At 40.4% G+C, this 26,437-nt stretch overlaps 1 protein-coding gene across 3 annotated transcripts; it reads left to right on the forward strand.

The window, feature by feature from the left end:
• Positions 1 to 140: 140 nt before the first annotated feature.
• Positions 141 to 25,851, forward strand: LOC100136655 (beta-3a-adrenergic receptor). Of its 3 annotated transcripts, none has more exons than XM_036979129.2 (2): positions 141 to 2,399; positions 20,955 to 25,851. In XM_036979129.2, the coding sequence occupies exon 1, from the start codon at positions 1,045 to 1,047 to the stop codon at positions 2,395 to 2,397; it is 1,353 nt and encodes a 450-aa protein (XP_036835024.2). In that variant the 5' UTR covers positions 141 to 1,044; the 3' UTR covers positions 2,398 to 2,399; positions 20,955 to 25,851.
• Positions 25,852 to 26,437: the final 586 nt, after the last annotated feature.

Genomic DNA, 26,437 nt, shown 5'->3' on the forward strand with positions numbered 1-26,437 from the left:
TAGCTGCAGCACTTGATCACACTGAAGGAAACCTTACCTCATACAAGAATTGGTCTACTAACTAATAGTTACCTGCTAGGCTTTGAAAGTGAGTATCTTAGAGTGTTTTCCAGGCATGAATCGCCTGTGATTGGTTTAATTCAAATTCTACACACTGGGCACAGGCGTCAATTCAACATCTATTTCACATTGGTTCAACGTTATTTCATTGAAATGACGTGGAAACAATGTTGATTCAACCGGTGTGTGCCCAGTGGGGATTGAGTATGTGGTAGTGACTGTACAGCATGAGCAGATTGCTCCCTGACTAGCAGTGTCTCAGTACACACAGGCAGGCACGCTTCACAGCTCCTCCCTCAGCTAGGGTGTGATTAAAGCCAGTGCACACAGAGAGAGAGAGAGAGAGAAGGGTGGAGAGATAGGGAGGGAGAAACACTCAAAGAGGGAGGGGCAGCTACTTGGTGGACTTTTGTGGTTCTTGCAGCAGCGTCACAGCTACTTGCTCTCGACAGTGTGGCATCACTCTCATATTACACAAGGCGAAAAGCGCTCCAGCCAAATACTACAGTATGTATGATTGGATTTATTTCACAGGTATAAGGGTTGGCCTTCTTTTTGAAAAGTTTTTCTTTACTTCTTGAATTGGTTGTTTGTTTCACTATCCTCTCCATGGATGTATAAAACTAAGGCAAAATAAGCAAAAAGGATTGTAAAGTATTTTTTATTTTAATTTGTACATTTTGGATGCATTGCACTGACAAGACAACATGTTGTTGTCAGCGACATTAGAGGAACTTCTCACCAACCTTTTTTGTCTTTGGAGACAGACATCCATAAACCACTGGTAGTGTTTGGAGGATCTGGACACTGGCCAGTGATACATGAAAGCTGTTTTACGTTTGCTTTGAATGAATAGAAGCGAGAGGATGTGACATAGAGAGACCAAGTTCTTGTGAGTTTGACTTTAAAAATGCTGGTACAAAATGTATTTTTTTACCCTTAATACATGAAAAATATATTTTCACTTTGTGTATCTCTCTGCTTATGAAGATGGATTTCAACTTGAGTAGCACAGTGCTCTATGCGGTCAACAGCACTGTGACCCCCTTCCTCAACAATACAGGGCCCTACCATCCTGCAGCGGGACCCTGGAGTTTATTACTGCTGGTGATCATCATCATGACCATCGTGGTGGGCAACCTGCTGGTCATCATCGCTATAGCACGCACATCCCAGTTACAGACTATAACTAACATCTTCATCATGTCCCTGGCCTGTGCTGACCTCATCATGGGGGTCCTGGTGGTCCCTCTGGGGGCCACCATAGTGCTGACAGGGAACTGGCAACTGAGTGACACCTCTTGTGAGCTCTGGACCTCCGTAGACATGCTCTGTGTCACGGCTAGCATTGAGACTCTTTGCGTGATTGCAGTGGACCGCTATATTGCTATTACAAGGCCCCTCAGGCACAAGGTTCTGCTTAATAAGTGGCGTGCCCGGTTAATAGTGTGTGTGGTTTGGATTGTGTCTGCTCTGATATCCTTTGTGCCCATCATGAACCAGTATTGGCGAGCAGAGGATGACCCGGAGGCCGTGCTGTGCTATCAGGACCCTGCCTGCTGTGACTTTTTGATCAACCGGACCTTTGCCATTATATCCTCTGTAGTGTCATTCTACATCCCTTTGCTCATAATGATATTTGTCTATGCCAAAGTCTTCCTTATAGCCACACGACAAGTACAGCTCATAGACAAGATCCGTCTGCGCTTCCAGAGTGAGTGCCCAGTCCCCCAGACGCAACAGCTGAGCCACCACAGTAACAACATCCTGCCCTTGGGCTATGGAGGCTCCTGCAGCAGAAGCAGCACCAGCTCAGCTCGCAAGAGGAGCTCCAGGCGAAGGCCTTCACGGCTAACGGTTATCAAGGAGCACAAGGCCCTCAAGACCTTGGGCATTATCATGGGCACCTTCACCCTCTGCTGGCTGCCTTTCTTTGTGGCTAACATCATCAACGTGTTTGACAGGAATGTGCCCCCTGGAGAGATCTTCCGCCTGCTCAACTGGCTGGGCTACGTCAATTCTGGCCTCAACCCCATCATCTACTGCAGGAGTCCTGAGTTCCGCACTGCTTTCAAGAACCTACTGGGCTGCCCCTGGTTTTCCACCCCACGATTTAACATCTTCTACAAGGAGCTGCGGACACGATGCCCCTGCTTCCTGGGTTCGGCTGAGGCAGGGGCGGCCTCTTTTCAGAAGCCCCCTGCTGCTGCCACGCCTGAGGGTGATGAGAGCATGGCCAGCAGTCAGAGCAGCTATAAGAGTTTGGAACCTTCCCCAGGACCCCCACACTCCAACGGCATCACACAGTTCAGTGACTTCTCAGAACCAGAAAATTAATTGTAAGTTTCTTCTTGTTATGATTTCAAATTTTGCACACTACATTTTCTCATTCCATGCAGTAAAATACTATAAACAATGCATTAAAAAAAAATTGCACAGATAACTGGGTCTTTCCACCAATTCAGTGGCTTTTGAGATACAGTGCCTTCAGAAAGTATTCACACCCTTTGACTTGTTCCAAATGTTCTTGTGTTACAGCCTGAATTTAAAATAGATGAAATGTAGTTTTTGTATCACTATAACTACACACAATACCCCATAATGTCAAAGAGGAATGACGTTTAGAAATGTTTACAAATGAATAAAAATTAAAAGCTTAAATGTCAATAAGTATTATTATTTAGGCTTGTTACGGCAAGCCTACATAAGTTCAGGAGTAAACATTTGCTTAACAAGTAGCACGTAATAAGTTGCATGGACTCACTCTGTGTGCAATAATAGTGTTTAACATGATTTTTGAATGACTACCTCATCTCTTTACCACACACATACTGTAAGGCCCCTTAATCGAACAGGGAATTTCAAACACATATTCAACCACAAAGACCAGGCACGTTTTCCAATGCCTCGCGAAGAAGGGCACTTACAGTATTGGTAGATGGATAAAAACAAAGAAAATTAGACATTGAATATCCCTTTGAGCCTGGTGAAGTTATTCATTACACTTGGAAGGACACTGCTCAGGAACTTCACCATGAGGCCAACGGTGACTTTAAAACAGTTACAGAGTTTAATGGCTGTGATGGGAGAAAACTGAGGATGGATCAACAACACTGTAGTTAATCCACAATATTAACCTAAATGACAGAGTGAAAAGCAGGGGCGTAAAGTACTTAAGTAGAAATACTTAGTACTATTTAAATCGTTTTTGGGGGGTTTTGTATTTTACTTTACTATTTATATTTTTTGACTACTTTGACTTTTACTTCCCTACATTCCTAAAAAAATATGTACTTCTTACTCCCTACATTTTCCTTGACACCCAAAAGTACTTGTTACATTTTAAATGATTAGCAGGACAGGAAAATGGTCTAATTCACACACTTATCAAGAGAATAAGTGGTCATCCCTACTGCCTCTGATCTGACGCACTCACTAAACACAAATGCATCGTTTGTTAATTATTTCTGAGTGATGGAGTGTGCCCCTGGCTATCCGTATATTTAAAAAACAAGAACATGGTGCCGTCTGCTTTGCTTAATATAAGGAATTTGAAAAGATGTACACATTTTACTGTTGATACTTAAGTATACTTAGAACCAAATACTTTTAGACTTTTACTCAAATATTATTTTACTCGGTAACATTCCCTTTTACTTGAGCAACTTTCTATTAAGGTATCTATACTTTCACTCAAGTATGACAATTGAGTACTTTTTCCACTATTGGTGAAAAGAAGGAAGCCTGTATAGAATACAAATATTCCAAAACATGCAACCTGTTTGCAACAAGGCACTAAAGTAACACTGCAAAAAAATGTGGCAAAGCAATTACTGTTTTGTCCTGAATACAAAGTGTTATGTTTGGTGCAAATCCAATACAACACATTACTGAGCGCCAATCTTCAAACAGCCCTCACACTAAATTCCAACCTCAGTGTGGAAATATAACAAATCTAGTTTTTGACTGTACTGAGTCTTTAAAGGGAACTTTATTGAATATAAAATTCAATATTGGTGCACAATGTCTGCTTAAAAGATCAAAGGGATGCAAAAGTCCCTCATTTTGTGGAACGACCCAACTCACATTTTCACGTTTCAGCATTTGCACTATTAGATTTGGTAATGATAATCTTGAGAAGACACTATGGTCCATGTCCAAGGTGCTCAGTGTGGTCAAAATGAAATGCTTGTGCACATTTTAGCTCTGATAAAAGTTTTAGTCTATTGCCCACAGGACAGCTCAGGCACAGTTAAGACAGGCAGTATGTTTGGGAATCTGCGTAAATGTGTAATGTCTGTGGTAGTAGAAGAAAAATATTGCATCAGTGGTCTGACATGTGAGCATTAAATAGTTTTCTTAAAGTTTAGGGCTCCTCTTATCTTTAGCGGTCTACAGCTGTGAAGAATGATCTGAGAAGTCACAACAGATCTTTTGTTAAGTAGGACACTCTGAACTTCAAATATCCCTATTTCTCTCTTAATACCATCAAATACTGTCAGAGGAACCTTTTTAATGTTTAGAAATCCCAAAACTGTGAAAGACAAGCTTTTTGTTGTCATGCAAGGCGACTAATTCTCAACCCTCCCGTATCAAAATGAGAAAAAAAAGTTGACATAATATCATTTCAGTTAAGTATTAAAGAGAAAACCACTTTAAAAGTGATTTAAAGATGACAGTTTTATGACAAAAAAATGCAAGCATACTGTAAACCAACGCAAGCTCTGAACTGAAAAGTTTTGCTTGTAAAATAAAGACAGACCAAATAGTGTGGGCAATGAAATGAAATCAACCAAAGTACAGGAATATAAATTATGTAGATGCTATACATTTTCAGTTTAGTTCTAATTGTCTTTTCAATGTAGGCCTATTGATATCTGATATTTCCCTGTAATATTGTTGCAATACACTACCATAAGTTAAATAAGCATTTTACAAGTGTTTACAAGTTTTGTGTTTGTGTGTGTGTGTGTGTGTGTGTGTGTGTGTGTGTGTGTGTGTGTGTGTGTGTGTGTGTGTGTACTGTCAATCATTCAATGCATCTCTATTTAAGAATGAAATCAATCCAGAGGGCATGTTTAGGATCGTATCTGTAGTTTTAGCGGTATACCTTTGGGAAACGGGAAATGTTTTTGGTAATCAAACAATCTCTTGAATCTTTCCCTCACATGTTTCATAGAGCTCACTGGGCATGCATGTTGAATATCAGGGAGAATCCATATTTGGATATGTTCTGAATACATCAAGGTGCTGTGTCCGACTAAAATAGATTTGGCAGAACCATGTACAATAAATAAATACACTCAATGCTTACATATTCAAAGATAAGCTGATGTGGGAATATAACATTGGAACATAATGTGAAATGTAATATTTATATTTCCATTATCTTGATCCATAAATATCAAAGTAGTTTGTTTAAACACGGTAGATTAACTAGTTGCTGGTACCATATTATGTTACCTGTAATCCATCTTTGAATCCAGCTCATGTCAACCTTATACAAATTACTATCAGATGTCCACGGTTTTTCTCTAAGAAACAAACACATCAGTAATTTTGTGCTTCTGTAGTTGTATATGTAGCTGTATATGTAGCTGTATATGTAGTTGTATATGTAGCCGTATATGTAGCTGTATATGTAACTGTATACTGTATGTAACTGTATACTGTATGTAACTGTAAATGTAGCTGTATGTGTAACTGTATACTGTATGTAACTGTATATGTAGCTGTATGTGTAACTGTATACTGTATGTAACTGTATATGTAGCTGTATATGTAACTGTATATGTAGCTGTATGTGTAACTGTATACTGTATGTAACTGTATATGTAGCTGTATATGTAACTGTATATGTAGCTGTATGTGTAACTGTATACTGTATGTAACTGTATATGTAGCTGTATATGTAACTGTATATGTAGCCGTGTTTATCCAATGGCATTGAAGAGTATACCACCTCAGACATCGGCTTCATCAATAATTGCACCGACGATGTAGTCCCCACAGTGACCGTACATATCCCAACCAGAAGCCATGTATTTCAGCCAACATCTGCATTGAGTTAAAGGCCAGAGCTGCCTCTTTCAAGGAGAGGGACACTAATCCGGACACTTATAAGAAATCCCGCTATGCCCTCAGACGAACCATCAAACAACCAAAATCAATATAGGATTAACATTGAATCCTACTACACCGGCTCTGATACTCGGATGTGGCAGGGCTCGAAAACTATTATGGACTACAAACGGAAACCCAGACGCGAGCTGCCTAGTGACACAAGCCTACCAGACGAGCTAAATGCCTTTTATGCTCGTTTCGAGGCAAGCAACACTGAAGCATGCACAAGAGCATCAGCTGTTCTGGATGACTGTGTGATAACGCTCTCAGTAGCCGATGTGAGCAAGACCTTTAAACAGGTCAACATTCACCTTGCCGCGGGGCCAGACGGATTACCAGGACGTGTACTGAAAGCATGCGCGGACCAACTGGCAAGTGTCTTCACTATCATTTTCAACCTCTCCCTGACCAAGTCTGTAATACCTACATGTTTCAAGCAGACCACCATAGTCCCTGTGCCCAAGTAAGCGAAGGTAACCTGCCTAAATTATTACTGCCCCGTAGCATGTCAGTGGCCATGAAGTGCTTTGAAAGGCTGGTCATGGCTCACATCAACAGCATCCTCCCGGATACCCTAGACCCACTCCAATTCGCATACCACCCCGACAGATCCACAGATGACACAATCTCAATCGCACTCCACACTGCCCTTTCCCACCTGGACAAAAGGAACACCTATGTGAGAATGCTGTTCATTGACTACAGCTCAGCGTTCAACACCATAGTGCCCACGAAGCTCATCACTAAGCTAAGAACCCTGGGACTAACACCTCCCTCTGCAACTGGATCCTGGACTTCCTGAATGGCCTCCCCCAGGTGGTAAGGGTAGGCAACAACATGTCTGCCATGCTGATCCTAAACAATGGGGCCCCTCGGGGGGGTTGTACTTAGTCCCTTCCTGTACTCCCTGTTCACCCACGACTGCGTGGCTAAACATGACTCCAACACCAGCATTAAGTTTGCTGATGACAACAGTGGTAGGCCTGATCAGTGACAATGATGAGACAGCCTATAGGGAGGAGGTCAGAGAACTGGCAGTGTGGTGCCAGGACAACAACCTCTCCCTCAATGCAAAACAAAGGAGCTGATCGTGGACTACAGGAAAAGGAGGGCGAAACAGGCCCCCATTCTCATTGACGGTGCTGTAGTGGAGCGGGTCGAGAGTATCAAGTTCCTTGGTGTCCACATCACCAACAAACTATCATGGTCCAAACACCAAGACAGTCCTGAAGAGGGCACAACAAAACCTATTCCCCCTCAGGAGACTGAAAAGATTTGGCATGGGTCCCCAGATCCTCAAAACATTCTACAGCTGCACCATCGAGATTATCCTAACCGGTTGCATCACCGCCTGGTATGGCAACTGCTTGGCATCTGACCATAAGGCACTACAGAGGGTAGTGCGTACGATCTAGTGCATCACTGTGGCAAAGCTTCCTGCCATCCAGGACCTATATAATAGGCAGTGTCAGAGGAAAGCCCATAAAATTGTCAGAGACTCCAGTCACCCAAGTCACAGACTGTTTACTCTGCTACCACATGGCAAGCGGTACCAGAGTACCAAGTCTAGGACCAAAAGGTCCCTTAACAGCTTCTACCCCCAAGCCATAAGACTGCTGAACAATTAATCAAATGGCCACCGGACTATTTACATTGACACTGCTGCTACTCGCTAATTATTATCTATGTCACTTCACCACTACCTACATGTACAAATTACCTCAACTAACCTGTACCCCCGCACACTGACTCTGTACCGGTACCACCTGTATATAGCCTCGTTGTTGTATTTTGTGTTACTTTTGATTATTCTTTACTTTATTTGGTAAATATTTTCTTCTTGAACTGCACTGTTGGTTAAGGGCTTGTAAGTAAGCATTTCATGATAAGGTCTACACTTGTTTTCGGTGCATGTGACAAATAAAGTTTGATTTGATTTGTATATGTAGCTGTACGCTACCATGCTCTTTAACACCAGATCTTACTGTGTTGTGGGACCTTAACTACCAGTTGATTATCAATTTAGAACCTGAAGGTCAATACAGCTAAGAAAACATGAACATAACATCTTTGATGAAAAAGGACTGCATTATAAAAATACATGACAGTAAAGTATGTCCAAACTTTACCAAATGAAAGTGTGAATGTCTCATGCAGAGCAACATGAGCTGATCAATGTTTAGCCTGTATAGAGAAGCTTCCCAATAGTTGAGCGGTTTTTATGCCTCTGCTGGGGCCCCTCTGCAGCCTGTCCAACACCACCCGCAGCTGATAAAGCTTTATCACTGGGCCACAATACTTCCACTCACTGGGAGACGCTATTTACAAGACAAATAGGCGAAGGGAGCACACGGTTTGGTTACAGTTGGACTGCTAAACATGTCTTACCAAACCAATCCAATTTGCAGAGTAACTCCATACACTATACAGATGCTGGGATCAGGTTTCCTTTTTAATGACTACCAATTCCCTCTAACAACTTCAACCATATGTCACAACCTGGCTCTTAGATGGTGACAAGCAAGGGAGTCCACACGTTGGCAATTGAATAACAACAAATATTTATTAAATAACAAAGTATAAAACTATAAAGGAAAACTAACCTGAGAAGTGTGAAAGTAGGCATGTGAGGGATGTAATGGAGATGCATGGATGAAGGTAAAATGTGTGTAATCTTGAAGGGTGCACCTAATCCAAAAACATAATCAACCAGATCACAAAACAAAATGGTGCTTGTGGAGAGAGAGAGCCAAGACTGGGCACCAGGAACTTGTATCTCCTAGTTGATCCCAAACCCAGGTGCAACTTGTCACCTTAACGACCCAATCAGCTCCACCTGTCCCCAATCTGAAAACAAAAGCACAAACACAGAGAGAGTGAGGCAGGGAGAGTGAGGCAGGGAGAGTGAGGCAGGTGTAACCCATAGCAAGTGCGGGCACTCACGGCTGTCTGCATCAGTTGAAGGGTAGTGGGCTATGTTATCTTTACTGATCTCCAGCAGGGGTTTGGGGGCAGTTAGGACTCGTTATGAATGCACTTTCTTCTCACACATGCACTATTGGATCTAAAGATTACTTCAAAAGCTACAGAGGTGACGATTGTCTACTAATATGTATAGGCTGGTGACATGAAATTACAATTTTATTTATCCAAACAGTTCATTTGTATCGTCACATTTGTTTCTAGATACATGTTATTTAGCAGACGCTTTTTTTTATGCTGCCATCTCTGAGGTCTTTTACAGATAGAGCCAATCAGTTGGGCAGGAACATGGGAGACATTTTAAGAGCACATAAAGTATTCCTTAAAAGTAGCAGAGCCTGTCCAGTTCAGCCTGAGAAAGAAGGCTATAGCTCAGTGTAATACTACTCACACCGGCACTGCAATGCTTTGAGATAGATTTGATAATGTCAGGAAGATCAATGTGTCTCAGACAAACTGGGCCGTGGCTTTGACAGTATATCGAATGTGGATGATAACGCGTGTGCACCATATTAGCTCGGCAGGCAGGGCGGCTAGGCTAAGACACGGCATGAATCAGGGATCTGTGGTTAGGCTAGGACAGTGATTCCCAACCGGGGTACTAGAACCCCTGAGGGTACCTGTCCTATCCACAGGGGGTACTTGAGAAGACTCATGAGACCATAGGCCTACTGATAAAATGCACATGAGGGGTACTTCACTGTCTCATAATGGTTGAGAGGTCTTTGAAACGTCAGTGGGACAATACTAACAATTAATAACTATTCTTATTAAAGTGCATGACAAACAGCCCTAAATAGGGAATAGTCTGAGCTTTGTTCAAATTACTGCTTATACATTGTTCTTGACAAAGTCGATGCCACATGGGCAATTCATGGTAATTATTTGTTCTCTCAAATGTGATACTGATAGTGCTGAGCATGGGGTAGAGAAAGATAAGCACCCAACACAGAGCAACAGATAGCAGTGCAGCTTTGTGTAGGTTAGCTGTCATCAACAGATGTTTTATTTACGTGACAGACCTCTAGGCACGCAATCGGCTGCCCATATAAGTAGGCACAGTGGCTTACTTTGAGTTTCTGTCACATATGCACCATGTTGTCTGGGTGGATGTTTTCTACATTTTCCGTTAGGCTTACCCCATTTCATGAATTCCATTTACTGTATGAATAGGACATGTAGTATATGAATAGGACATGTATGGAATAGGACATGTGGAATAGGAATAGGAAATGTAGTACAGGAATAGGACATGTAGTACAGGAATAGGAAATGTAGTATATTAATAGAACATGTATGGAATAGGACATGTAGTATAGGAATAGGACATGTAGTATAGGAATAGGACATGTAGTATAGGAATAGGACATGTAGTATAGGAATAGGACATGTAAGATATATGAATAAGACATGTACAGAATAGGACATGTAGTGTATGAATAGTACATATAGTATATGAATAGGACATGTACGGAATAGGACATGTAGTATAGGAATAGGACATGTACGGAATAGGACATGTAGTGTATGAATAGTACATGTAGTATATGAATAGGACATGTACGGAATAGGACATGTAGTATAGGAATAGGACATGTACGAAATAGGACATGTAGTGTATGAATAGTACATGTAGTATATGAATAGGACATGTAGTATATGAATAGGACATGTAGTATAGGAATAGGACATGTACAGAATAGGAATAGGACATGTAGTATAGGAATAAGACATGTAATATAGGAATAGGACATGTACAGAATAGGACATGTAGTATAGGAATATGACACATAGTATAGGAATTGGACACGTAGTATAGGAATAGGACATGTAGTATAGGAATAGGACATTTACGGAACAGGACATGGAAATTGTTAATTCCATATGGTAGTCTTAACTAGCACGCATAGCAGCAAAATAAACAAATCTGTTTATGTCCTCAGAATTTCTCATAACAAACAGTAATGTTTTTTGGAGATCTATAGAGTGACAGCTGCTACTGCATTAGTCCTCATGATGCGGCAGCGCTACATACAGCCTCTTGTAATGGTTATCACACACTCATTCTCTTTCATAAGCAGTGGCCTGCTCGGGATGGGTCAGGGGGAAGGTGATAAGACTGTAATGAGAAAGGAAAACACTTAGTGATAGAACACACATTCCAATGTGTCAATCTTATTTTTAAGCACGGCAGTGGGGTATTTGTTTTCAGAAAAAATAATGATTAATTTTGAGTCAACACTTCTCCCAACATACAGATTATTAAAAAGCAACATAGGCTGTGCTTACATAGGCAGCCCAATGCTGATCTTTTGCCCAATGATTGGCAAAAGATGTGATCTGATTTGTCAAAAGACCAATTAGTGGCAAAAGATGTGATCTGATTTGTCAAAAGACCAATTAGTGGCAAAAGATGTGATCTGATTTGTCAAAAGACCAATGATTGGCAAACGATGTGATCTGATTTGTCAAAAGACCAAATAGTGGCAAAAGAACAGAATTGGGCTGTAGGTGTAAATGCAGCCATAGTTGTCAACTCCTGGAAGCTAAATGCCATGAAGAACTTTAGAATTCTAGAGCAGGGTTTGATTTTATTTATATTTGAGAAAAGGCTTAGGCCTGAAAAAAATAAAGATACGGCCTCTCGGGTGGTGCAGTGGTTAAGGGCCACCAGAGACTCTGGGTTCACGCCAAGGCTCTGTCGTAACCGGCTGGGACGGGGAGGTCCGTGGGGCTACGCACAATTGGCACAGCGTCGGAGGGATTGGCCGGTAGGGATATCCTTGTCTCATCGCGCACCAGCGACCCATGTGGCGGGCTGGGCGCAGTGCACGCTAACCAAGGTTGCCAGGTGCACGGTGTTTCTGGTGTTTCTGGCGGCTGGCTTCCGAGTTGGATGCGCGCTGTGTTAAGAAGAAGTACGGCTTGGTTGGGTTGTGTATCGGAGGATGCATGACTTTCAACCTTCGTCTCTCCCGAGCCCGTACGGGAGTTGTAGCGATGAGACAAGATAGTAGCTACTAAACAATTGGATACCACAAAATTGGGAAGAAAAAAAGGGGGGTAAAATTGAATAAATAAATAAATAAATAATGTATTGTTTGATTATACAAGGCCAACACAATCAATATTGCAAGTTTGATTTCTGGAGCACCATTTCATTGTTATCTTCAATTGAACCATTCAGCAAAGAGTGCATAGCTGTTTTGTTAACACTGGAGCCAAATTGAGATAGAATAGTTCAGTTCAGCCATGGGACAAAAGGAGGAAGACTGTATAATAGAAAGACGCCGTTATCACAAAAAATGTAATGTTTGATTATCATACTAATTAAGCATAAAAAATTCAGAGCCTCAATGTTAGAAGAGAGGTTGGTTTTATAATGGCTTTGCAATCATTAGCTAAGTGGCACCGACTTTTGTGTTTGCCCAGGCACTAAAAGGTTATGGCTTAAATTGCCATCTGACAGAGTCATACCAGGGCTTTAAAAAGGGGAACCTATTGCAGCTTTCTGTGGAAATTCTTTGTGGGCTGTGTCTGGAACAGTAATGTCCATCTGATGGCTGATGGAGTAAACTCTCTTTCTGTATGCTACCAAGCAACTGAGACTGAGGCATGATCCAAACACCACGTCCCTCAAAAGAAACATGTAGTGTGTCAGGCATGATTATCAAATCTCCCTCCCAAAATACAGCAGATGAAAGATTCATAGAACTCACATCGCAAGGATATCACATGAAATCCACAGAAATCCTAGGTTAAGAAGTTTCTGTGCAGCACCTATATTCAGTTCAGTAATTGCTTTTGTGGAATAGCACTCACGAGGCATCACAACAAGTAATGAAGGCCAACATGTTGTGGCAGTGTGAACTCAACTCTCAAATGCTTATGTTCAAAGCAAATTGAATTGCTCAGACACATTACACTTTTCCCCCTCTGAACTTTCAGCTTCCATTTGTTTGGCATGGCAACTATATCAGGCAAGAAATAGCTTTTGGATAGAATCCACCAAGCGTAGAGGCGGTGGAAATATGTCCATCTGCAGGCCTGCCTAATATACTGAGTGACTCAGAGCACCTGCCAAAATTGGCTTATTGCTCCAAATGACTGAGTAAAACATTTATACACACACTTTAGGTGCCACCAGAACTATTTTTAACAGACATTGGCGATGCCTGAGTCCTTTAATAGAACTGCATGCTGAGTGTGTAATGCCACACAGCTAAGTGTGAAATCTACATCCCTGCTCCTGTAGACTGGAATGCAGCGATGTATTGATATGAATAAACAAATACATTGTACTCTGTTTTAGATCATTTGTCAGTTAAACAGCATTATCAACTGTAAAATGCCATTGTAAGTACAGTCAATGTTTAGAAAGGCTAGTCATAACAGTTAATATATGAATTGATTTTTCTCATGACAGGATCAATGCTGCATGAAATACACCACACATGCATTCCAGTTATACTACAGGCATGCAGGATAGTCACAAAAAATAACCAGTGAAACAGGAAATTGATCTGCTGACAGATGAATGCACTAAGGCTAAGCCTTTCCATTCTGTCTCAAATAAATCACATTGTACAATCTTTAACACAATGGTCACTTTTTCAGATTACAGCCAGTGACAAGTATTGTATATCAAAAGTATGGTCAGGATTCCATACAAAGAACAATTGCAAAATGTAAATGTCGTTCTCAGAGTGGCCATTGCAAAAGAGCTCTTTATATGTGCAGACAACCATAACAGACCAAGCATTACCCTTTTTATATGTGAGCACTGACAATAACTGAGACCTGCACAATATCGATTAGGAGTCTTTTGTTGGATTAGGATGGGATCAAACCTCGGAGAACATAAAACGAGGAACAGGATAAGAGGAGCATGGTAATGTGAGTATCTGATCAAATCCTACATCTAAAGCATCAAGAAGAAAATGGTGGGAGTTGAGTAAGCAGTTCACTATGGGACAAATCCAAATGTTAAGCCAAAGTTTTACTTCGCTGTCTACAGCTGAGTAAAGTTTAAAGAAATTGGCAAGTAACTTAAATCAACTTTATCTCATCGATTGTTTCTTTCATACTTACTGTACCATTGATAGTAATGACCGGAGAGAAAGATCTATGCGTTCGAAGGTTCTTAATTTTAAGGAACCATATGTGCTCCAGGTGGTTCTTAAGAAACTGCAAACAACTTGATTGAAATATTTTAATGCCATCAATCATTGGAATCAACATATTTTTACAAAATAATCCCTTTGGCCCCAAACCTCCCAAGGGCCATACCTCACTTTCTGACCACAAAGTACACTTTACCCTGTTGACAGGTACTGTAAAAGAAAGTACACTTTGCCCTGTTGACAGGTACTGTAAAAGAAAGTACACTTTACCCTGTTGACAGGTACTGTAAAAGAAAATACACTTTACCCTGTTGACAGGTACTGTAAAAGAAAGTACACTTTACCCTGTTGACAGGTACTGTAAAAGAAAATACACTTTACCCTGTTGACAGGTACTGTAAAAGAAAGTACACTTTACCCTGTTGACAGGTACTGTAAAAGAAAATACACTTTACCCTGTTGACAGGTACTGTAAAAGAAAGTACACTTTACCCTGTTGACAGGTACTGTAAAAGAAAATACACTTTACCCTGTTGACAGGTACTGTAAAAGAAAGTACACTTTACCCTGTTGACAGGTACTGTAAAAGAAAGTACACTTTACCCTGTTGACAGGTACTGTAAAAGAAAATACACTTTACTGAAATGATGGATGTCTCTGCATGAGACTTTGGGATGGAGCGAAAGCTACATTTTAACAAAGTTTTAAACTGCACAGGCAATTCTTTCCCTCAGAAGTCCACGTGAAAGCACAATACTTGCTGTATAAGGGATGAGGGTACTTCTCTAGATTTCTCCAACAAAGCAATGGTGGTCATTGCTTATATTTTCCTGTGTAGACATGTTCTGTACAGTTGATAGGATCAGAATCTCTGGCATTTTGAAAAAAATATTGGTTGAGCAGGGAGTATGTTTGTGGGAAAGAGAAACCTTAAGAGTACACACTACCATGAAGTGATTGATGGGAATAGGAAGGACATTAATCAATCAGGATAGACACATTCAAAAGCTCAAAATCAAATAAGCAGTAAAACTAACTGTTATTGTTCCCCAGTCTGAAGTGAACCCAAATCACATAATGTTCAATATGGTAATGTGGGTTACACATTTCAACCTCCTTCCACCATGTTAGAGTCATCTCTCCCACTGTGCATTTGCCAAGTCAAACAAACACATCATCTCCTGATGAGACAGTTAGTTGGCCTTCTTGTCGAGATGCTTTAATAGTAAAGAACATGTGCTTGGGATTTCATGGGAAGATGGGATAAACAACAAACAAGTCTGATATTGCAAAGCAAATTTAAATCACAAGTGACACAGTCACATAAGACAATTGGATCGATTTCAGGGTTAGATCTCAATGTTATGAATTCCAATTCCATTATTTAAAATATATATATACACATTTCCCAAAAAGTTATGTCATATCAATGTAAAAATGTTTTCATCTTCCCCAAGGCAGGAACAACAAAACCAATTGTATTATTTTAGGGGGTCAGTGTAAATCAAATAAAACTTTGAAATGTAATTTATTTGTAATGTATTTTTGGAGGTATAGTCAATATTTCACCATTGCTTACAAGAACCACTTTCTGATGGTTCTGAATTGCTCTTTTTTATAACCATTACAGTAAATTGTGCTTAGTACAGTGAGGGAAAAAAGTATTTGATTCCGTGCTGATTTTGTACGTTTGCCCACTGACAAAGAAATTATCAGTCTATCATTTTAATGGTAGGTTTATTTGAACAGTGAGAGACAGAATAACAACAACGAAATCCAGAAAAACGCATGTCAAAAATGTTATGAATTGATTTACATTTTAATGAGAGAAATACGTATTTGACCCCCTCTCAATCAGAAAGATTTCTGGCTCCCAGGTGTCTTTTATACAGGTAACGAGCTGAGATTAGGAGCACACTCTTAAAGGGAGTGTTACCTATATAAAAGACACCTGTCCACAGAAGCAATCAATCAATCAGATTCCAAACTCTCCACCATGGCCAAGACCAAAGAGCTCTCCAAGGATGTCAGGGACAAGATTGTAGACCTACACAAGGCTGGAATGGGCTACAAGACCATCGCCAAGCAGCTTGGTGAGAAGGTGACAACAGTTGGTGCGATTATTCGCAAATGGAAGAAACACAAAATAACTGTCAATCTCGCAAAGGCCTGGGGCTCCATGCAAGATCTCACCTCGTGGAGTTGCAATGATCATGAGAACGGTGAGGAATCAGCCCAGAACTACACGGGAGGATCTTGTCAGTGATATCAAGGCAGCAGGGACCATAGTCACCAAGAAAACAATTGGTAACACACTACACCGTGAAGGACTGAAATCCTGGAGCGCCCGCAAAGTCCCCCTGCTCAAGAAAGCACATATACATGCCCATCTGACTTTTGCCAATGAACATCTGAATGATTCAGAGGACAACTGGGTGAAAGTGTTGTGGTCAGATGAGACCAAAATGGAGCTCTTTGGCATCAACTCAACTCGCCGTGTTTGGAGGAGGAGGAATGTTGCCTATGACCCAAGAAAACCATCCCCACCGTCAAACATGGAGGTGGAAACATTATGCTTTGGGGGTGTTTTTCTGCTAAGGAGACAGGACATCTTCACCGCATCACAGGGACGATGGACGGGCCATGTACTGTTAAATCTTGGGTGAGAACCTCCTTCTCTCAACCAGGGCATTGAAAATGGGTCGTGGATGTGTATTCTAGCATGACAATGACCCAAAACACACGGCCAAGGCAACAAATTAGTGGCTCAAGAAGAAGCACATTAAATTCCTGGAGTGGCCTAGCCAGTCTCCAGACCTTAATCCCATAAAAAATCTGTGGAGGGAGCTGAAGGTTCCAGTTGCCAAACATCAGCCTCGAAACCTTAATGACTTGGAAAAGAGCTGCAAAGAGGAGTGGGACAAAATCCCTCCTGAGATGTGTGCAAACCTGTTGGCCAACTACAAGAAACCTCTGTCAGACCTCTGTGATTGCCAACAAGGGTTTTGTCACCAAGTACTAAGTCATGTTTTGCAGAGGGGTCAAATACTTATTTCCCTCATTAAAATGCAAATCAATTTATAACATTTTTGACAAGTGTTTTTCTGGATTTTTTGTTGTTGTTATTCTGTCTCTCACTGTTCAAATAAACCTACCATTCAAATTATAGACTGATCATTTCTTTGTCAGTGGGCAAATGTACAAAATCAGCAGGGGATCAAATACTTTTTTCCCTCACTGTATATTTTGGCTAATAGGGCATCAACATTCCTCTAAATAAATTCTCATTAACCAAAATGACATTCTTAGTTCACAGTGAATTATAGGCTTTAACAAAGTCTGGAATATGACAGTGTCTCAGAATATGAAAATGACAGGAATATGAGCCCAAAAATTCTAATTTATCCTTATTCACTCAGTTTCACATTACAGGATGGGTGAAAGATTTGGAAACAAATCTCAAGAAATTAAAAACATCAAAAGGCCAACCCCAACAGTGACGTTCACAACTGACTGAGCAGAGATTGGAATGGCTAAGATGAGACTGCACGAAGAACAACCTAATAATGCAGATGCACTGGCCCTGGTGAATATGGGCAAGGAAGATTTACAAAACCCCGAGGAGGAGAACTGGACTGGGCAGTTTGGGTTGGCTGGATATTTGGGAGCGGCACCAGTTTAAAGGTCCAGATCACAAGACTTGAAGACTAACTGTGTCATCACAGCACCCTGAGGAAGACGGTTCACTGCAACCCAGCATTAAACCATCATCATGGACTGAGGTATCCTGGCCTTGTCTGCCACCAACACGCTCACAGCATACTGTGTACAATAGGATGGACTCTTTCTTTACAACCAGGAATGATTGCAGATGTGTAACAGTAATACACCGTAGATATTCATGCACAATGTGTGTGACCTCTGGTGTAAAGTGGGCAGTCAGAATAAATGGTGTACATTATCTAATGCAAAGTTATTTATTTATTATATCCTCACTATCTGCACATGCAAAACTTGTCAACTTAACACAGGAATATCATGTTAAATGTCTTTACTCTCCAGTAATGTCCATAGTGTAGCAACACATTTTCTATTCAGTGTTCATGCCATTAACCTCTGCACTGCCAAATCAACCTAATTAACTGCACTTGAAATATAAGTGTTCGTATCAAGTGATCTGCCTAAATAACACTGGTAATAACCAGACCCATTAACATACAGTACCAGTCAAGAGTTTGGACACACCTACTCATTTAAAAGTTTCTTTATTTTACTATTGTCTATGTTCTAGAATAATAGTGAAGATATCATAACTATGAAATAACACATATGGAATCATGTAGTAACCAAAAAAGTGTTAAAAAATCTAAATAAATTCATAGTAGCCACCCTTTGCATTGACGACAGCTTTACACACTCTTGGCATTCTCTCTACCAGCTTCACCTGAAATGCTTTTTTTTTCAACAGTCTTGACGGAGTTCCCACATATGCTGAGCGCTTGTTGGCTGCTTTTCCTTCACTCTGCGGTCCAACTCATCCCAAACCATCTCAATTGGGTTGAGGTCGGGTGATTGTGGAGGCCAGGTCATCTGATGCAGCCCTCCATCACTCTCCTTCTTGGCCAAATAGCTCTTACATAGCCTGGAGATGTGTTGGGTCATTGTTCTGTTGAAAAATAAATGATAGTCCCACTAACTGCAAGCCAGATGGGATGGTGTATCGCTGCAGAATGCTGTGGTAGCCATGCTGGTTAAGTGTGCCATGAATTCTAAATAAATCACTGACAGCGTCACCAGCAAAGCACCCCCATACCATCACACCTCCTCCTCCATGCTTCACGGTGGGAACCACACATGCGGAGATCATCCGTTCACCTACTCTGCATCTCAGAAAGACATGGCGGTTGGAACCAAAAATCTCAAATTTGGACCCAGACCAAATGACAGATTTAAACCGGTCTAATGTCCATTGCTCGTGTTTCTTGGCCCAAGCAAGTCTCGTCTTTTTATTGGTGTCCTTTAGTAGTGGTTTCTTTGCAGAAATTCAACCATGAAGGCCTGATTCACACAGTCTCCTCTGAACAGTTGATGTTGAGATGTGTCTGTTACTTGAACTCTGTGAAGCATTTATTTGGGCTGCAATTTCCAAGGCTGCAGCAGAGGTAACTCTGGGTCTTCATTTCCTGTGGCGGTCCTCATGAGAGCCAGTTTCATCATAGCACTTGATGGTTTTTGCGACTGCACTTCAAGGCACTTTCAATGTCCTTGAAATGTTCCGCATTGACTGACCTTCATGTCTTAAAGTAATGATGGAATGTCATTTCCATTTGCTTATTTGAGCTGTTCTTGCCATATTATGGACTTGGTCTTTTACCAAATAGGGCTATCTTCTGAATACCACCCCTATCTCGTCACAACACAACTGATTGGCTCAAACGCATTAAGGAAAGAAATTCCACAAATGTACTTTTAACAGGGCACACCTGTTAATTGAAATGCATTCCAGGTGACTACCTCATGAAGCTGGTTGAGAGAATGCCAACAGTGTGCAAAAGCTGTCATCAAGGGTGGCTAAAAGCTGTCATCAAGGGTGGCTGAAGAATCTCAAATATAAAATATATTTGGATTTGTTTAACCTTTTTTTGATTACTACATGATTCCATATGTGTTATTTTATAGTTTTGACATATTCACTATTATTCTACAATGTAGAAAATAGTACAAATAAAGAAAATCCCTTGAATGAGTAGGCGTGTCCAAACTTTTGACTGGTACTGTCCCTATTTTATAAAAAGTGATATGTAACTCAAGATATTGTTTGCAATAAACAGTCATGAATATAAGTCAAGGACTACCAATGTAAACCTATGAAAAGCTAAGACCATTTGGAGCATCAGCCACACAAAATGTACCATCATCAGGTGTACTGACATACAGCCAAATACATCCTCATTGTACTTCGTACACACAGCAGAAAAATCTGCATCTCTGCCCTAAGTCACTGACGACAGACATTGCTTTGACCCATAAGATCTAGTAACCATCCCTTGCATCTCATGCAGCTCATAACTTATTTATTGTGTGATGACGAAGCAGTGAATGAGATTGATGTGATTCCAAAAAAGAACCTTGAATATTGTCATGAACTAAGTCATTATGAATTCTGACAATGTGTACCTCTACAAACCTTTCACTAAACATATGACTGTACAACTGAAATAAATGACAAGGTTTCCATGATCCTTCTCACTTTTGTCATTGTGCGAGAGAGGGACAGACTGAGAGACAGAGAAAAAGAGTGAGTGAGACAGACAGTGACAGAGATTTAGAGACATAACAGAGTGAGAGAGAGAGAGAGAGACAGACAGACAGACGGACGGACGGACGGACGGAGGGGGGGAGGCAGGGAGGGGGGGGGGGGCAGACAGAGAAGATGGGCTGAGAGAGGGTCAAAGAAATAGTGAGTGAGAGACTGAGAGACAGAATCTTGACTATGAAGAGAGATACATATAGATGTAGAGTCTCTCTCTCGCTCTAGGAGAATAAACCCTGGACTCTCTCTCACTATAGGAGAATAAACCCTGGACTCTCTCTCACTATAGGGGAATAAACCCTGGACTCTCTCTCACTATAGGGGAATAAACCCTGGACTCTCTCTCACTATAGGGGAATACACCCTGGACCGCATAATGCTCACAGTAACTGCGTGGGGTTGGAAACAGTCATGCTACAAAAACATCCTTATCTCCTCAACCTCAACTCCTTGGGATGGAAACAATTATCCGGCTGGAGTTCAACTCGATTCCTATCAGGTAATTCCTGTTACAATTGGGTTTTTTAAAAGTGGCAGGCCGGTATAGTATTCATTAATCACAACACAACCTACTGTGGTTTATAACACTACTACTATACAGGCCATAGTATATCAAAGGTGGCCAAAGCCAAGCAAGGCCCTGTGGTGTAGACGACAGATTAACCCAATGACAAAGCCAGGATTGAGCCATTTGTTGTTTTTCAAAGTTAGGGTGTCTAGCCAATATGATTATAAACACCAATGAACAAGTACAAACAAAATACAGTTTGGTATGATCTGCAAGGACAATTATGATGCTATGGTCACATAACCACTGATGAAATCAATTATCAGACACTTACCAGATAGTCATTCTGTACAGAAAGGGATACCTATCTGATAAACTTAAAGGACAGGCAGCTTCTCTGCAACTATTAGCTTGCATAACACACAAACAAGAATGTATTCACACAGTGGAATGCAGTCAAACAGTAGGTCAGGGGGAGTATTCAAGAGGCCATCTCATAATTACAACAGTGATGCGTACTAGATGACCAACGAATGATGTTCTCTAATCAAAAATGGGTACAAATATGCAATGGGATCTTGTGACTCTTGGCATCAGAAGAAAATTAAATTAGGTCAATTGTTAAGAGAGAACAAACATGAGTTTCATCATTCACATTGCCCATCAATATCAAATGTGTGCACATTTGTTATATTCAGTGAATAAGGGCTCTAACAAGAATCAGGGGCTCAAGTAAGTATACCTTCTGCAAATGGAGAGCAACTATTAACCTAAACATGCAGTGCCACCTAGTGTAACAGCTGAGTCTGAACAATCTGCCTTAAATGTTGTAAGTGACCACCGATATAAGCTTTTTACTTGCTTTGTGGTGATGGGCACAATGTTCACACTTGTGCAGTGAGAAATGTGTGCGAAAAAAAAAGGAATGGAATATTTTTAATAGATTTTCGCTATAGTCCTTGCAAATACTTTTTAGTAATTATAACACAGAAATGGATTGGCCCTATTTGCTTATCTAGTCATTTTAAAGTTGGGTAGCCTATGCTGAATGCAACACTCTCTGGCCAAGGGCATGGTTAATGGAGTGGTTACAATGTATAAATCAAACGTTTGCCTGAACATTCTCATAAAAGGTCTGCGGTGAAGCCACGGGAGCAAACGAGTTTGGTACAGGGACATATAACATTTTCAAATTTGATTGGATTCAGCATTTGAATTTTGAAATATTATACTAAATTTAACTACAGAGATGCTTTTTTCTTTCTGAGTGCTAATCGGGGACATTTCCGGGCACAGCTCTAACTGGGGACAGGCAACCAAAATCAGGGACTGTCCCTGTAAATCAAGGGGAAAATTGGAACAAATGGTCATGGTTCCGGTCTGCTTATGGGGTGGCTCTCCCATAGGCACCAATGCATTAGCAGAGTCTGGACTGCTTAGTTCAATGGCTGTATATGAACCAAACAATGGAGTGAGTGAGATGTTTCGCTTCCTCTTCCGTCTCAGGTTAAAAATATATTTTTTTAAGCCTTGAGACAATTGAGATACGGTTGTGTCTGTGTTCCATTCAGAGGGTGAATGGGCAAGACAACACATTTAAGTGCCTTTGAACACGGTGTGGTAGTAGGTGCCAGGAGCACCGGTTTGAGTGTGTCAAGAACTGCAACGCTGCTGGGTTTTTCACTCTCAACAGTTTCCCATGTGTATCAAGAATGGTCCACCACCCAAAAGACATCCAGACATCTTGACATAACTGTGGGAAGCATTCGAGTCAACATAGGCCAGCATCCCTGTGGAACACTTTCGACACCTTGTAGAGTCCATGCCCTGACGAATTGAGGTTGGTCTGAGGGCAAAAGCAGGTGCAAATCAATATCAGGAATGTTTTCCTAATATTACACTCAGTGTATACAGGGCATTCAGAAAGTATTCAGAACCCTTGACGTTTCCCACATTTTGTTACATTACAGCCTTATTCAAAAATGGATTAAATTGTTTTTTTCCCCTCATCAATCTACACACAATACCCCATAATGACAAAGCAAAAACAGTTTTTTTGCAAATGTATTAAAAATATAAAACGTATATATCACATTTACATATGTATTCAGATCCTATACTCAGATCCTATACTCAGTAACGATTACAGCCTCGAGTCGTCTTGGGTATGACGCTACAACACATTTGGGGAGAACGGGATCGTTCTGATGACTGGAGCAGAATAGGTGGAATGGTATCTAAAACATTTTTTAAAAACTGTTTTCAGGTGTACTCCAATCAAGTTGTAGAAACAGCTCAATGATGATCAATGGAAACAGGATGCACATGAGCTCAAATTCGAGTCTCATAGCAAAGGGTTTGAATACTTATGTAAATAAGGTATTTCTGTTTTCTATTTTTCATGTTTTCCAAAATGTTAAACCTGTTTTTGCTTTGTCATTATGGGGTATTGTGTGTAGACTGTAGAAATAATTTAATACATTTTAGAATAAGGATGTAACAAGATGTGGAAAAATTCAAGGGGTCTGAGTGTGGGAATACTTTGGAAGAGGTTTCCCAAATTAAAATCATTTGGGCTGATTTGCTGGTGTTTTTACAATCTTTTATGTCCCACAATTAAAAACAACAACAAATATATACAGTATATCACAAAAGTGAGTACAACCCTTACATTTTTGGAAATATTTGAGTACATCTTTTCATGTGACAACACTGAAGAAATGACACTACAATGTCATTGTACAATGTAAAGTAGTGAGTGTAGTGAGTGTACAGCTTGTATAACAGTGTAAATTTGCTGTCCCCTCAAAATAACTCAACACACAGCCATTAATGTCTAAACCGCTGGCAACAAAAGTGAGTACACCCCTAAGTGAACGCTATCAAATAAGGTTTAAAAACATGTGGATAAAAACTGGAACATGGAAGATCCTGGATAAAAATGTGTTTTTAAAGCTTATTTTATAGCGAGGGATGTTCAACCCAAGTAAGTATTGTTCCTAGAGATTCGTGTTAGGGGTCATTCCACTAATTCTGTGCCTTTTGAGAAAAATAGTTTTCACCTAATTTTAACATTCTGTCATAAAGACCACATGTTCAACTTCATAAAACCACATGTCCCATCTCATGAGGTTAAACTCTTGAGATGGCAATCAGCAGTTGAAACAAGAACAAAGTTCTCCCTGCCACTGTTTTGCTAAAAAGCTTAGGGATGGGGATGGAGAAATGTAACCACTGGTTTTGATGCTATTCAGTGTTTGTTTATATTTACTTTGTTTACAAACATTGGAGTAAACAAGCTTATATATTGGGTTCTGATGGGGTATGACAGTTCATGAAGCGTTTATAATTGATATTCTTCAACAATCAATGGGTGGTACATATACAGTATATCATTAATTTAGTCCAACAATGGATGTAGCGCTTGCAGATTGCCCCTTTAAATAAAAATACTATTGTAAGTGCCCTTTACGTGCCAAATAAAGTAACAGGGTTGACAATTTCATGTAAAATCAGCCATGAATCTACTTGTGACAGGGGGAATGCAAGCTTGTTGTGTGCAACAGGACATCGAAAGGGAATGCAAGCTTCACAAAAAAAAAAAAGAAATGTAAAAAAATGATTCTAGCCTGTCTATGGGTAACAGGGTTGAAGTTTTATGCTCGGCTTCTCAGTTTTCCATAACATAACACCAGAATAATTGGCAAAAACAGTAGAACCAGCTCACCTGCTTGTACCATATGATTTCACTATTAGATTTCAATGTTTCTTTTGAAAAAAATATTTACAAGGAATACTTTCCGCATATTTAAACGGGAGCTCAGATCACATAACAAGGATGAAATGACTTTGTCAAAGCAACCAAATACCCAGGGCTGTACAATGATGGTGAAAAGTCACAGAGGGTGCACGGAGGGACACTTAAGCAAGTCGTTATTCATATTTACATAACGGGTGGGTTTAATCTTGAATGCTGATTGGTTAAAAGAACATTCCAGCTGGTGTCTATTCCACAAGTTACCACCGGCTAAATCTACTCTGTTCCATCTGACTGTGCAATCCACTGTCTCATCCGCCCATCCAGGCAAATTATGAACTTGATCTCCACTATAAAAAGCATTGAGACATTATCTCACATTTCTTTTAAACTAACATTTAGTTTTCAACAGCGGAAATTTGTATATCTTTCCAGTCTGTCTCTCCAACATTTGCAACATTGTTTCAATATTTAAATGAAATCTCCAGCCGTCCAGTAGTAATGAACGTGTCGGGAATCGGGACGAGACAGACAGATAGGCAGGCAGCGTTTCTCAGCCAGTCGAAATCATGAATCAGCTGGCATCATTTGTATGGATATATACAAAGGCATGTCAATTGAGAAAAAGTAAAATGAATGAAGTGCAGCTAGTTTGAGGTCTTTACAGCTTCAGTGTTTGAAGTGATTGTGTTTGTGTTAGCTGTGTTGTTGGCTAGCTCCTCTGAACAACAGTGTCCTGACGAGAGAGCACATTTTCTATGCCAGGCGAAATCGCGCCTTATTAGCTCATTGTTATGAATGTATCCAAATAAATGTCACTAGAAAACAGCTTAAACAAATGCAAATGCAGCTACTGTTGTTATTGTTGTTTACATTTGGCGTGACTGTAAGTTAGCCATAGTTGGCTAGCTAGCAAGCAAGGAATAAGAATTTTGCCAGCCAGTATGGCAGTGGAATATTTAGAACGAACGGCTGGGTCACGTCGATAGATACAGAACAAAAAAACTGAACGACTGGATCGCATCTCTGGCAACCAAACCAATAGAACGAATGACAAGCCAGTTTAGGTGGCAACCTTAGATTTGTGTTGGGACTATATCTTGTGAAATAGTATGAATAAATTAATCTAAATAAAGTTAATGAAAATATGTCCATCATTATTTGATTATGTTGGTAACCCGTTGTATAAAAGTGATAACACACTTTTTTGGTGAAACCAAATAGTTTAGGTTAGGTTGATCAAGGACATCACGCTACTGTTCTTAAAAGTCCAAATTGTTAATATAAATATTATTGATATAAATGCCTAGGTGTGGATGAAGCTACCTAAAGTGGGAACCCTCTCCATTGGGTCACAACAGGTAGGTAGGATACATACATATTATGAATAGTCCTTAACAAATATGTCATTTAGTAGGCCTATTTATTATATAGCCTTAAAGTAAAAATTACACACTTGTATTACAGTTAAGTAAATGCCACGTTTACCTGTTCTGGCGCACTTCCTGGAAAATTGCAGCTCTGTGTGGATGCATCCCACTAAGCATGGACCGACGCCGACGTCTTTTGGA

This window comes from Oncorhynchus mykiss, chromosome 6, assembly GCF_057628025.1.
Source record: "Oncorhynchus mykiss isolate SJ-2025 chromosome 6, ASM5762802v1, whole genome shotgun sequence".
Classification (NCBI taxonomy): Eukaryota; Metazoa; Chordata; class Actinopteri; order Salmoniformes; family Salmonidae; genus Oncorhynchus; species Oncorhynchus mykiss.